The 14009-nt window shown below is 56.3% G+C and overlaps 1 protein-coding gene across 2 annotated transcripts; it reads right to left on the bottom strand.

Moving 5' to 3' along the window:
- Positions 1-6432: 6432 nt before the first annotated feature.
- On the bottom strand, positions 6433-11269 carry LOC135403087 (myosin light chain kinase, smooth muscle-like). Of its 2 annotated transcripts, XM_064636742.1 has the most exons (11): positions 11189-11269; positions 10264-10343; positions 9752-9906; positions 9313-9403; positions 8997-9200; positions 8346-8563; positions 7820-7943; positions 7586-7738; positions 7327-7447; positions 7161-7251; positions 6433-6852 (listed from the first exon to the last, which is right to left on the bottom strand). In XM_064636742.1, the coding sequence occupies exons 3-11, from the start codon at positions 9765-9767 to the stop codon at positions 6716-6718; spliced, it is 1155 nt and encodes a 384-aa protein (XP_064492812.1). In that variant the 5' UTR covers positions 9768-9906; positions 10264-10343; positions 11189-11269; the 3' UTR covers positions 6433-6715. The 2 variants fall into 2 exon arrangements, with proteins under 2 accessions (XP_064492812.1, XP_064492813.1); XM_064636743.1 differs by lacking the exons at positions 9752-9906; positions 10264-10343; positions 11189-11269 and having other exon boundaries at positions 6587-6852; positions 9313-9676.
- Positions 11270-14009: the final 2740 nt, after the last annotated feature.

Here is a 14009-nt window from a genome sequence, read left to right as displayed (position 1 = left end):
GGCGGCCCCGGCACCTGCCCCGGCTGCGGGGAGGGAGCTCAGCGGCGCTGCTGCGGCCGGGCTGAGTCCGCCTGTATTAGATATTTTATTTTATTTATATTTTATTTATTTTATTATATTTTATTATTTCATTTATTTTTACTAATATTTGATTTTTTTATTTAATATTTTATTTTTTTAATATTTATTTTAATGTCTTTGATTTATTTTTTAAATTAACTTTTACTCATTTTATTTTACCTCATTTTATTTTATTTATTTTATTATATTTTATTATTTTATTTATATTATTTTTATTATTTTATCTTTTGATATTTTTATTTTATTTTATTTTATTATTTATTTTATTTGTATTACTTATTTTACTTATTTATTTAATTATTTATTATTTATTTTACTTCATTTTTATTTATTTTATTAAATTTTTAACATTTTTATTTTTTATTTTAATGGTCTTTTATTTATTTTTAATAAATGTTACTTATTTTGTTATAATTTATTATTTTATTTATTTTTATTTTATTTTTGTTTAATTTTTGTTATTATTTATTAGTTTATCTTCTGTTATTTTAATTTTTTTTTACTTTATTATTTATTAGATTTTTATAAATTTTCATTATTTTATTTTTTATTATTTTTAAATTTTATTTTGATGTCTTTTATTTATTATTATTTTTTAAAAATAAATTATACTTATTTTATTTTATCTCAGTTTAGTTTAGTTTGCTTTATCCTTACTTATCTTTATTTTACTTTATCTTCCCTTACTTTTCTTTTTAAAATTGGTTTTGCTTTTATTTCATTTTTCCTTTTTAAATTTACTTTCATTCTATTTATATAATTAATTTTTGCTTTAATTTTTATTTTATTTCTTAACTTACGCATTTATTATTTTATTACATTTCAATAAATGATTTCATGTCAATCTCATTTCATTCTATTATTTTTTATTTTAAAATGTCTATTTTTATTTTTTATCATTTCATTTACTTTATTTTATGTCCTTTTTATCTTATAACAAGGGGTGCCATGGGCAGGGGGCTCGTGGGGCAGGGCCAGTGGAATTCTGTGAGATTTACTGAGACTGGGTGAGATTCACAAATATATGGTGACATTTCATGGCATTCACCAAGATTTGGTGAGATTTGGTGACATTCGGGGACAGTTATTGAGATTTGTCGAGATTTGATGAGAATTGGTGAGATTCACCCATATTTGTTGAGATTCACCCGTATTTGTTGAGATTCACCCGTATTTGTTGAGATTCACCCGTATTTGTTGAGATTCACCCAAATTTGTTGAGATCTGGTGAGATTTCCTGAGATTTGGTGAGATTGGCTGAGATTTGGTGAAGTTCACCGATGATACTCGGTGAGATTTGGTGAGATTCACCAATATTTGGTGAGATTTGGTGACACTCAGGGACATTTATTGAGATTTGTCAAGACATGATGAGACTTGGTGAGATTCACCAATACTTGTTGAGATCTGGTGAGATTTCCTGAGATCTGGTGAGACTGAGTGAGGTTTGGTGAGGTTCACCGACGATACTCGGTGAGATCTGGTGAGATTCACCAATATTTGGTGAGATTTGGTGCCATTCGGTGAGATTTTTTTGGGCAAAATTTGCCCAAGCCTAGGATGCGAGGAGCCATCTGCTGAGCGATGGGTGGGCAATGGATCCGGAGGGGATCCCAGTACCCCCGGGATCCGCCGTGCTCCAGACCTTTCCCCACAGCTCCCAGACCACACTCCAACGTCTCCGCGGCATCTCCGGTCCCCCCAAGCCCTGCCGAGGTGTCAGACCCGGCCCTCGGCACCACGGGGACCAGGGGAACGTGCCAGACCTGTTCTGCCGACCTGTCCCGCCCTCTGCAAACCCCAAATTCCAGGTGGGGGACACGCCACCGCTTCCCGAGGTTCCCCCGGCGTGACGCTGCGTCATCCTTGGGATCCGGGAGGTCGGGGAGGAGCCGTGGGGCAGCTCAGCAGCACCAAAATTGGGGTCACCCACATTTGGGTTTGTTCTCATTTTCCAAAGCTCCATTTTGTGGTTTAAATATTTTTGTTTCATTAAACATTTTGATGCCTCATTAAATATTTTACGTCTCATTCCCTGATCCAGGTTTTTAAGGGAAGGAGTTGTGACACCTGGTGGGAACAGGAACAGCCACCCCAGTGCAGTCCCAGAGGGGTGTTCGGGGGGAAGATGTCACCAGGACCATGTGTAGGGCCAGGGCTTGCCCCCAGAGCTGTCCACACCAGAGACGGGCTCTGCTATTGGGCAGAGGGGACCCCAAAGGTCTGGGACCCCCATAAGCATCCAGCTGCACACCAGGATCAGAAAATCATGGAATGCTTTGGGCTGGGAGGGACACTGGAGCCCATCCAGTCCCACCTGCCATGAGCAGGGACACCTTCCACCATCCCAGGTTGCTCCAAGCCCCGTCCAACCTGGCCTTGGACACTTCCAGGGATCCAGGGGCAGCCACAGCTCCTCTGGGTGACCTGTTTGGGATGAAACCCAAGTGCTGCCAGAGCTCCCAGGCCCACGCTGGCAACACCTTCCTGCCCGCGGCTGGGAAAGGTGAGAGGACCTCGGGAAGGGGCAGCCGAGGCTCTGGATGCCGGGAGGAGCAGGACCAGCCCAACAGTACCATCTCCTGGCCGCGGGCAGGGCTGCGGTGGGGGATGGAGCTGCCAGAGCCGGCTCTGGAACGGGGCCTCTGCGCTGGGAAGGACGGGGCTCGTGGCCCCCTTTGCACGGGGAGGTGTTCCATGAGGGATTTTGGGTTCTGCTGATTCCCACGGGCACAGAACCGAGCTGGAAACAGAGCCAAGGCCGGATTTTGGGGCTGCTGGAGGTGTTTGGTGCAGGTTGGACATGGCAGTCCTTGCACCAGTGATACCAGAAGGACGTGGTTGGGGGGGAGGGGGCGTCCTGCCCACTCCTCATCCCAACCCCAGGCACAGGGATGTCTCCAGAGATTGGACCCAGATCACCCAAACCAGCTGTGGTCCCTTGGCTGGGGGGACTTCATGACTCTCCTCTGCTCTTCCCCTGGGTGCTGCACCTTGGGGTGATGGTTATTGAGCTCCTGTGACCACAAAGAGCCTCCCGACCCCTCAGGACCTGGCTGGGACATGGCTGGGACCTTTGGGAAGTGAGGACACCCCGGTGGGCGTCCCCTTCCCCTGGGGAGCTTCGCTGAGAGGTGAAAGCATCACAGCTCAGGCGTTCCTGATGTTCCTTCAGCACCTGCAGCTTCTCCCTCCACTGAGCCTCCCCTGCCTCTGTCACCACCATGTCCTTGTCACCACCAAGTCCTCGTGTCTTCTCTCCTTTCAGCTCTTTGCTGGTGTTTGATACATGAAGGTTTATCTGACAACTCAAATTACCCCAAGGCTCTTCACTCCCTGCAATAAAAGTCCTTAAAAAAACCGTTCTAGAATAGACACATTCAAATAATCATCTTCAACATGTGCACAGGGCTACATTTTTTACATTAAGGCTGATTTCAGTTTGGTTTTTTAATTAATTTCCATTCCCTGGAAAACGCTCAGGCAGGACATTGTATCTTCTGGGGGGGTTTCCACAGAATTTGTAGGTGCACAAAGCAACAAATAAACTGTTTCTTGACTTTGGAGCTACCCAGGCAGCATTCCCTCATCCAAACAAGCATTCCCAGACCTAGACCATGCAGCCCAGGGTAAACCCAGGGTTATCAGATCCCTTGGAACTAGAGGATTAAGCTCCAGAAGCTTGAGGGTATTTGGACAGCTGACCCCACCTCACATCCCTCCAAGGAGCTGGACCTGAGATAAGGTGGGAACCCCTCTCAAGGTTCTCCAGAGGGCATCATTCATCCTTTCTGCCTCCGTGGAGGATTCCTGAGGATTTCAGGACCTGCTCTGAAGTTGTGTGCCTGAAGTGAAGGTCAGTCCAAGGGTCTGTCATGATGGAAGGACCAAGATCTTAATTCCTTCGCCTCTGAGATGCTGAGATTAGAATTCTATTTTCAGTGCTGCTGAATTTCTCAGAGGCTGTAATGAGTTCCAGGTATAATTCCACTCTTCATTCCTTCCTGAATTGCACATTTTAATGTGCTAGGCCTTGGGAAGGAGAAGAAACCAGGAACCAGCTTCTTCTGAAGGTAAATCAATTTTTACAGTATAAAATACAGGATTAGAGCAAGAAACTCCGTGTCTGGAGCCCTGGGACTTGGATTTTCCAGGCTGCGAAGAAGTTTGGAAAACAGAGGAAGATAAACATCATTCCCAACCAGAAATATTTTGGTAATGTCACATGGTAAATAGCTCATCAAGGGATTGATTATAGCAACTTGGTGTTTGCTTATCATCTGCAGCTTGAGCACATTCAGAGGGTTCCCAGGGGATGGGTTTGGAATCTGTGTAAGGAGGAAAACATGGGATAGAGAACGGGCAAAAGCTGGGACGTGATGTGTGTGAAAGGGGTTCCTCAGCCTCCCTCTGGTACTCTGGGATGGGAAAACAAATGCTGTGGGTAGAATATGGAATATTTCTGTTTGTTTATTTGTTTCTAAGGAGTTTCTCCTCTCGCTTGGAGCAGCGAATCCACAGCTCCTGCTGAAAACAGGGGAGGGAGAGGAAGCAGGTGAGTTCTGTCAGGAGGTGTCTCACCCAGCTGTTGGAGGGCCAGGATTGGACCCTGCAAGGAATCATGGAATCATTCAGGTTGGAAAAACCCCCTGGGATCAGAGTCCAACTGTTCCCCCAGCACTGCCAAGGCCACCACTGACCCGCCACATTCACAGGGCTTTTAAATCCCTCCAGGGACAGGGATTCCACTTCCCTGGGCAGCTGTGCCAGGGCTGGACAACCCTTTCCATGAAGAAATTTTCCCCAACATCCAAACTAAACCTCCCCTGCCACACTCTGAGGCCTTTTCCTCTCCTCCTGTCCCTTGTTCCCTGGGAGCAGAGCCTGACCCCCCCCGCTCCACCCTCCTGTCAGGGGGTTGGAGAGATCAAGAAGTTCCCCTCTGAGCCTCCTTTTCTCCAGAGGGTCCCAAAAGGGCTCTTCTTTCTCCAGCAGGAGGTCCACACACCAATTTCCAAATTAAATTTCTTCTTAAATTCCATTTCCTGCTTCCAACAAGAGACAAGACCCCCGAGCCCTGGGCAGGGCCTGTGACAATCTGCCACCCCATGGCCCTCTGTCCTTCCTGTGGTCAGAGCCATGGACATCATTAACAGGAACAGCCCTTTGCCACAAAAACTCGAGCCAGGCCTGGGCACTGATAAAAAAGCCCTGTCAGCTGGAGGGTCGATGCCACAGGGAGGTGACACATCCCAAGAGAAGAGCAGAGAAGAGCCATGGAGCCCCCCAGCCAAGGGGCCACAAGCACTCTGGCTGTTCTATCATCTCTGGAGCCCGAAGAATGGCAAATCCTGCCGTGGATCCTCCTGCCATGGTGGCCACCAGCTTCCACAGGAGGTGGATTTTCGCAGAATCACACAATGGTTGACGCTGGAAGGAAACTCTGGAGGGTATCTGGTCCCTCCCCCTGCCCCAGCAGGTTGCCCAGGACCAGGCCTAGACAGGTTTTTTAATATCTCCAAAGATGGAGAGCACACAACCCCCCTGGGCTCCCTGTGCCAGCGCTCCATCACCAGTAAAAAGGTGTTTTGTGAGGTTCAGGTGGAGCCTCCTGTGTTTCAGGAGGTGCCCACGGACTTTGGGCACTGCTGAGGAAAGCCTGGCTCCATCCTCCCTGCACCCAGCTGCATTCCCATCTCTCCCAGACATTCCTCATGGATGAGGGGCTCCAGTCTCTCCCTCATCCTTCATGGAGCCCCCCCCCAGGTGCCTCTGTTGTACTTGGGACCCCAGAACAGGGCACAGCCCTCCAGGAGTGGCCTCACCAGTGCTAAATTAGGGAAGGATCCCCTCTAAATCCTGCTGGCAGTACATCCTGCAGCCCAGGACCCCACTCACCCCCTTGGTACCAGGGGCCCACTGACAGCTCATGGTCAGCCCAGTGTCCAGGTTGTTCCTCTCCAGGGCTTCCACACACCCAGCTCTTCCCCAGCTGCCTCCTTAGGCTGAGGATGGAGCTCACACAGCAGGTCCTGGGCTCCTGCCAGCCCTGCTGGTACCAGAGTTGGCCCAGACATGGAGAGACTGGAAGGGCCCAGGGCTCATCCTGGCTCCTGTGGGCTCAGGACACGACCCCAAACCCCCCTGATGACAAGGGAAGACTTCCAAGCAAGGGACACTCAGGGCTGCTGCCAAAGCCACCCCAGCCCCTGTGCCCAGGGCCAACATCACTGCTGGAGAAGAGAAAGGTGGGGAGAGCCCAATACCAGCTCCCAGAGGGGGGGACAGCTTGGGTAGCTCTTTCTCACCCCTCCCAGTGATTTTGGGGGGGAAAAGGACCAGCACAGGGAGCACAGAGATCCTTGGTGCTTTATTGGTGACAGCTCGAGCCTGGGTGGCCATGGAGAGACAGGAGCATGGGCTCCTTGCAAGGACAGCAGGGACAGCTGTCCCCACACCAGCACAGGGACACCGTGGGACCCCAGAGCTCACCACAGGAGAGGGGGTCTGGGGTCTGGATCCACCGCAGGCTGGAGGGGTCACCCTGTGAGCTGCTGGAGGGGGTACCACCTCCCTGCTCCTCTCTCCTCAGCTGCTCTGGGTGCTCCAGGAGGGGGGTGACACAGCCTTGCTGTCACTGCTCTGTCTCCCCTGGGGCTGCAGTGCTCCCACCATCCTCCTCCTCTTGCTCTGGCAGCAGCTCTGAGGAACCAGGACCCCGTGTGGGCAGAGCCCTGGAGGGTTGTTCCTCTTCTGGGCTGCAGCCCTGGCCTGTGGGAGAGGGGCAGAGGGAATGGTGAGGAGTCATCACCTCCCTCCTGTGCTGGAGGGATCAGCTCTGGATCCCAAGAGATCTGGGTCACACCCAGAGAGGGATCCACCCACTCCAAGGCTGCACCAGAGGGATGAGGATGGAAGGAACTTTGGGTCATGGAGCAGAAATGGCACTGTGGGGACATGCCTGGGTGTTTAGTGGCACCAGGGCAGGTTGGAGCAAAAAGAGGCAGAAGCTGCCTGGGAGCCCAAGGTGGGGATGGCAGAGCAGAGAGAAGGGTTGATGGGTGTTTTGGGGCCATCACCTTCCTCATCCTGAGCCTCTGACGCCTTCCTCTCCAGGCTCTGGGACAGCAGGGTCAGCCTGTTGAGGGCCAGCAGGGCTTTCCCTGTTTTCTGCAGGGAAGAGAAGGAGCACTGAGCCCCACTCAGAGCCACCCCATCCCAACACCCCGATCATCCCCCCAGTACCTGCCACTTGCGCCGCGTCAGGAATTGCCTGATCCTGTCCTTGGACAGTGCCTTGGGGCTGCTGGGCTGGGGGTGCTGCAGCCAGGGGTGCAGCAGAGCCCCTGCACTGGGGAGCCGGTGGCTGGGACAGACGGGGTGGTCACAGGGGGGCTGCTCCACCATCAGACCCTCGGCTGCACAGAGCAACCCCCCCCACCTCAGCACCCCAAAACCCCCTCAGCACCCCAAACCCCTGCCCAACTCCACCCCTGGGTCCTACCGGGGGTCCTTCTGCAGCAGCTGGCTGATGAAGTCCTTGGCCTGGGGGGAGATCTCAGAGAAGGTCTCCTCCTCAAAGTCCCACCGGGCAGCTGTGACATTGCTCAGCGTCTCCATGTCCGTGTCCCCCTGGAAGGGAGACTCCCCGCTCAGCCTGCAGAGGTGACCCCAGGACATCAGTGGCAGCTCGGCCTCCCCTCCAGCCCCAGCTGCCTGTCCCCAGGAGGCCACTCACAGGATGTAGCAGATGACACCAACACTCCACATGTCCGTGGAGAAGCTCACGGGCTCGAAGGCCACCACTTCTGGGGCCATGAACTCAGGGGTGCCGTGTAACACCTTCACGGGGGTGTCTGGAGCTGCAGAGGAGATGGAGGGGCACGTGTCTGTCTGGGACCTCCCCAGGACACACGTCCAGCTGGGACCCCCCCTGGAGCAGCCCAGTGACACGCCAGTCCCCATCAGCGGATGAGCCCCCATGCCCATGGAGCTGCCACCCTCGAGGACCCATCATGAGTCTTGGTGCTCTCTTAGAGCATTCCTGGGCACCCACAGCCACAGGGGTCTTGGGGGTCTCCACCTCAGCAGCAGGGCTGGGGACACGTGGGTTTCCCCAGAGCATCTTGTCACCAGGAAGGGCCAGGTTTGGTGGCACCAAGGCAGGAGGACACCACGCTCCTGGCTGATGTTCTGGGCCAAATCCTGTCCCCGTGACGGTCACAATCCCTGCCCCAGACCCCAGGACCCCCACCCTTGCCCACCCAGCTTCCGTGCCAGGCCGAAGTCGATGATCTTGACGCAGTGGCTGTCGGGGCTGACGCAGACGATGTTCTCGGGTTTGAGGTCGAGGTGGACGATGGCCCGGCCGTGCATGAACTGCAGCCCCTCCAGGATCTGCCTCACGTACTGGGCACTGCTGGGCTCCGTGTGCTCGAAGTCGTCATCCACAATGCGCTCAAAGAGCTCCCCCCCTGCCACGCTGGGGACAACGAGGGGCTGGGACCCCACTGGGGGGGGTCTGCCCTGCCCGAGGAGGGGAAGCCCCACCACAGAACCCGGACCTGATGCTCTGGTTGCATCTCACCCCCCTTATCTCCAGGGTCTGCAGGTTCCCCATCCATCCCACACCCCACAGCACAGGGACCCCTCCCCAGTGCCATGCTGGGCACGACAAGGTGCTGGGGACCCCACTGGGATCTACCAGCCCTGAGGAGGGGCAGTCCCACCGGGGAACCCAGACTCAGCACACTGGGAGCACCTCACCAACCTTAACCCGGGGTCTGCAGGTTCCCCTTCCATCCCCCCCCAGCACCCCGCGGCACAAGGACCCCTCCCCACCGCCAGTGCTCCCCCCGGCAGAGCCGGGCAGTGTCCCCACCGCCCCCACACAGGGCTCAGCCCCCCTCACTCACTACTCCATCACCATGACGAGCTCCGTGGGGCCCTGGAAGGCAGCGAGGCACTGCACCAGGCGGGGGTGCTGCAGCAGGTTCATCAGCTGCACCTCTGCCCGGGCCGCCGCCCTCTCCTTGCCCGTCCGGGTCCGGAAATACTTCCCAGCACGGATTTTGCCGGAGGCTTTTTCCCGCAACCGGTACACCTTCCCGAACTTCCCCCTGGGACAGAGCGAGGGTGAGGGATGGAGGAGTCACCACCAGCGCCCTGCATCCCACCAGGGCTGTGGCTGTCCATGCCCAGGCCGTGGGAACGTGGGACCCCCCCACTTACTCTCCCAGCTTCTCCAGCTGCGTGTACACATCCGAGACCTTGTCCTGGGTGTTGATGACCACATCACGGTGTTCAAAGGTCTCCTCAGCTCCTGGGGGACGGAGCAGGGTGGGCCATGCAGGGCCCCCCGTACATTTCCCCCAGTGCTTATTTCTGTGCCCCCCCCCCCTGCTCCATCCAGGGCCGACCACCCTCCCCACGCAGTGCAGATGGGACATGGTGGGGACATGGGGACAGGGGCTGCTGCTACAGGAGCTCCTGGAGCAGCCCAGCACCCTGAAGGCCAGGTTTGGGGTAAAAGGTGCTTTCAGGATCAAAAATCCAAGAGAAACAGCACCGGGATGGGATGGAGGTTGGTGCTGATTTGAGGGAACAACAGAGGGTCAAACCAGTGCTGGGTTCCTTTGTGCCTCCCCAGGGACAGAGGGCTCCACTGTACCTCCTGCCTGGGACATGGTGTCACTGGCTCCTCACGGGGTGCTGGCACAGTCAGGATGGTGCTGGATGTGTCCCCAAGGCTCTGGCAGCCCCGTGCTGGGGCAAACAATGGCCACGTCTCCACTCCACTGCTCCCCAGATCCCTGCACCTTCTCCCTGTTATTGAGACCACCATCACCTCTCCACCTGCACCCACACTCCCCATCCCACTCAAGAGGTCCATCTTGATAGACCCAAAGGGACCAAACCAAATTTTAAAGCCAGGTCGCTTCTTAGATGGGGACAACCCCCTTTCCAGGAGTGCCTCAGGCTCTGAGCTGATGTTTTTCCCATGCCCTGTCCTGCATCAGCCAGGAAATCCCCAGGAAAACCGCACTTGGAGGGCAAAGGACGCGTTTCCTTACATGTCCCCTCCACGCTCCGTCCATGGGAAGGCTGAGAGGACAGGGCTGGGACACCCAAGGGTGCCAGGCAGCAGCACCCAAACCCCACCCCGAGAGCCACAGCACTGACCTGTCACCGTCCTGTCCCTCCTGTCCTAGGCCACCAGCAGGTTCTCGACCCTTCCTGGTCACTGAAGAGCCACCAGGGAGCTGGAGAGGGAGGGAAGTGGCAACACTGGGGGTCAAGGACAACTGGGGCCACACAAATGGGGCTGTCCTGGGGTAGAACCAAGGGCATCCCTCCCTCTCCGGTGCTGGGAACAGCCCCGGCTCCCCCCTCCCTTTCCTTCCCAGCAGAGCGTTTCCGGACTTGGGGGATAAACAACCACCAGCATCACTGAGCCCTCCTCAAACCGTGTCTTGGACCCTGAACCACAGCCCCAAACCCCCCAACACTCCATTTGGCGCCGTGCAGGGTCACAGATCTGCCACATGGGGAGTTCAGCCAGAGCAACCCCAGGGCGAGGGGTCTGCAGAGACTCAACACACCTCATTACAGGGCAGAGAGCTCAGCCTGCTCCACCCTCCCAACACAAATCCACAGCTTGCAGTCTCTCAGGAGATAAACCCAGTCCCAGCACACCCCGCCCCCTTCCCACCCATGGGTGGGTTCCCGCAGAGGGGCTGAGCACCCACACCTGCCCCCCTAATTCCAGCTCCACCTGCAGCCAATATCCCAATGTCCCCACCCTGGGCTTCCGCTTCCCCAGGGGAGCTCAGCTCTGGGTTCAGGAAAGCCGGGATGAAGGTGAATGGGGAGTTACAAAACTCCTCTGGGCCTCCCAGCCCGGCGATTTGAAGGGAAAACCCGGGGTTTTCCAGCCTTTATCCCCCCAAAAAGCAGGGCTGTGTGGCCACTCTGCCTCAGCTTCCCCTGCTATAAAACGGGAATAACGCCGTGATTTCCCCCGGGAGCTGAGTCTGGACCTGGGGATCACGACCCGAGATCGGCGGGGCAGCCCCGTGTCACCGCGGGGGGGTCACCCCGGGGTTACCTGCAGTCCGGAGCCGAGATTTGGGGCCGTGCCAGCGCCGCCAGACACGTCCCCGCCGCCGCTCCCCCGCCCGGCACAAAGTCCGCGGCCTCGGGCAGGGACTGGGGACAGACGGGTGGTGGCAGGGCCACCACGACCTCGCCTGCCTTTGTCACCCTGCCCTTGCCCGCGGCGGGCAGAGCCCGGGCCGGGGGTGCCGCGGGCAGGGGGCTCCCCGGGGGTGAGGGATGTGTGTGGATGCTCCCGGCTCGGCGCTCGGCTCGATCCCGCTGGGATATCGACTGGTCCTGGGGACAGGATAGGGCACGGGGGTGGCCTGGCTGGGGACGGGCGGATGGAGCACGGCTGGATGCATCCCGCCCGCCCGGCCGGGCATGGATGGAGACCCGGCTGGTCCCTCTCCCGGGCAGGAGGAGGGTGGTGCTGGGCTGCTCCCGGCGCAGGGAAGGGCAGGATGCGGCCCAGGAAAGCGAAGGATGCCGGCAGCCACTTGATGTCAGTGTTGGCCTGACGCTGCTCCCGGTGACGGGCAGAAAAACGAGCAGGAAAAAGGCCGGGAGGGAACAAAGATTTGGGATCTGGGGGATCTGTGGCAGCGCCAGGATGCAGTGGTTGGCTGGAGGGTGAATCCCTTGGGAGCCGCATCCGCGCTGGGTGGAGCGTCACATACACGGGGCATCAACAGCAGGAAAAGCTGGATGCTGGTCCAGGGATTAGGGAGTAGATCCATCCATCCTTTGGGATTTTCCAGCCTCATTACCGACAGCACTTCATTTAAGGGTCACCGACCCCCGCCATGTATCATGCCTTTGCTTTTGGATTCGGGAATGTGGCCCATCCAAAATGCCCAGTGGTTCATTACCCGCCACGGACAGCCTCTCCTTGTGCCTTATAAAATTAATTAATTGATCATTAGCACTCCCATCCAGGCATCCAGGTGTTGGATCGTGTTGTCCCCCCTACCCCAGAGAAGCCCTGGCATGGCCAGGATGGGATTTCCAGGTGCCACCCCCCATCCCAAACCTGCCCATGGGGTGCCCACGGGACCCCCCTGTTCACCCCGATGCCCCCTGCACAGCCCCCCCCCACACTTTGGGCTGAGTCAGAGCCTTTTGTGCAGATTCTGCTGCCTCTGCTTTTTTGTAGGTCCTACAATAAATGGTGGCACTGCAGGGCTCAGCTGTGGGTGATAATGGGGGGGGGAACAGGGTCACCTCGCTGGGTCCTGGGTCTGACACAGAGGACTTGGGGGGCACAGGGGACATGGGGACAGATGGGGCACTCAGAGGGTTTGGGAGGACCAGGGAAACGCTGAGGGCACAAAGGGGACACTGGGGACAGGGGGGGACAGGGCCCACAGAGGTCACGGGGGACACGGGCGTGGGGGGACAGGGGACATTGGAGGAACGTGGGAGGACACAGAGGACGTGGGGGCACACGGGGGGACACCAGTGACATGGGGACACCAGGGATGGGGACACATGGCAGCCACAGGGAGGGTCTGGGGACACTGGGGGGGCACAGAGACACAAGAGAGGGACATGGAAATGGGGCAGGGACACCCAGGGGACAGGAGGGGACACGTGGGGGGTTGGGGACACTCAGGGGACAAGGGGGGGACACGTGGGAGTTTGGGGGCGGGGCCAGGAGGGGGACGATTGTGGGCGGGGCCGGCTGCGCACGCGCTAGGGGCGGGGCCAGGCAGGGGGAGGGGCCTTTCGGAGCAGGGCTTCCGGGTTGGGCGGGGCCGGGCCGTTGCGAAACGCGGTGGGCGTGGTCACGCCCTTGTTGGGTGTGGTGGGAGGGGCCATGTCAGGGTGTGGGCGGAGACAGAGCTTTATATGGCGCGGTGGGCGTGGCCATACCTGGCGGTGGGCGTGGCCAGGCGCGGAGCATGTGTCGCCCAGCAGCGCTGGGCCCGGGGGGAGCGGCAGGGGACGGGGAGCACCGGGAGCTGGATGCTGGGAACACTGGAAGCACTGGGAAATGGCAGCTGGGAGCGCTGGGAGATGGGTGCTGGGAGCCGGTGTAGGGCACTGGGAGCTGGCACTGGGGGTGCCAGACCCCGCTGGGCTCCCTTCACCCCACTCCTGCCCCGGCTTTGGACAGGGCTTTGCTCGAGCTCAGGCTGGTCCCAACAAGCAGCTCCCTGTCCCATCCAGCCCATCCAGGGCACTGCCATTCCAGGCCTTTGGCACAGTAACCCCCCTCCAAATGCAACTCCAGACCCGAAATGCTCTGGAAGGAGACACTCCCATGCCACGGGTTACATCCAGCCCCACAGCCTTCCCCCCACAAAAAGCCTTCCCGGGGGCTGGGGGCAAACCCAGTCCTGCAGGATCGGGGTTGTGCAAACACCCGATGCCCCAGAAATATTCCTGAGACTCTGGAAAGGGTTGTGGCACCCTAGCTTTGGAGGGAGCACCTATGGGTGGGAGTTGAGGCTCAGTCAGACATGCTGGGGTGTGGAGGAGCTTGGAAAACACTTGGAAAATACGTGGAAAATAAATCAATCCAGGTCAGTAAACCACAAAATCCCTGGCACGAGCTCAGGAATCACCCTGTCCCTGTGTGAGATCCTGATCCAGCTCCTCCAGGCAGCCTTGGGAACCTTGAACTTGTTCCTCCAACCTGGGAAGGCAAAGGGGCTCCGGGACAGGACTGGTGGTGTTCCCGTGGCACAGGAAGCTCCCCAGGGAGCAGGATTGCCTCTGGATCCCTGGGACAACAACCCTTGGGACTGACAAATAATGGCACTTGGGACCTCAGAGAACCTCAGTGTGGGCAAAAGCAGCACAGGGGAGGGACGGAGGGGCCAGAG

Source organism: Pseudopipra pipra, chromosome 26 (genome assembly GCF_036250125.1).
Source record: "Pseudopipra pipra isolate bDixPip1 chromosome 26, bDixPip1.hap1, whole genome shotgun sequence".
NCBI classification, from domain to species: domain Eukaryota; kingdom Metazoa; phylum Chordata; class Aves; order Passeriformes; family Pipridae; genus Pseudopipra; species Pseudopipra pipra.
This window is presented reverse-complemented; position numbering and strand designations above follow the sequence as displayed.

Excerpts from the sequence above, each read along its gene's own strand:
- LOC135403087 (XM_064636743.1), bottom strand. The coding sequence starts at position 9,530 with ATGTCCCATCTGCACTGCGTGGGGAGGGTGGTCGGCCCTGGATGGAGC. Across the intron at positions 7,739-7,819 it reads GGTGTCATCTGCTACATCCT|GCTGAGCGGGGAGTCTCCCT; the intron begins GTGAGTGGCCTC and ends TCACCTCTGCAG. Across the intron at positions 7,252-7,326 it reads TGACGCGGCGCAAGTGGCAG|AAAACAGGGAAAGCCCTGCT; the intron begins GTACTGGGGGGA and ends TCTTCCCTGCAG.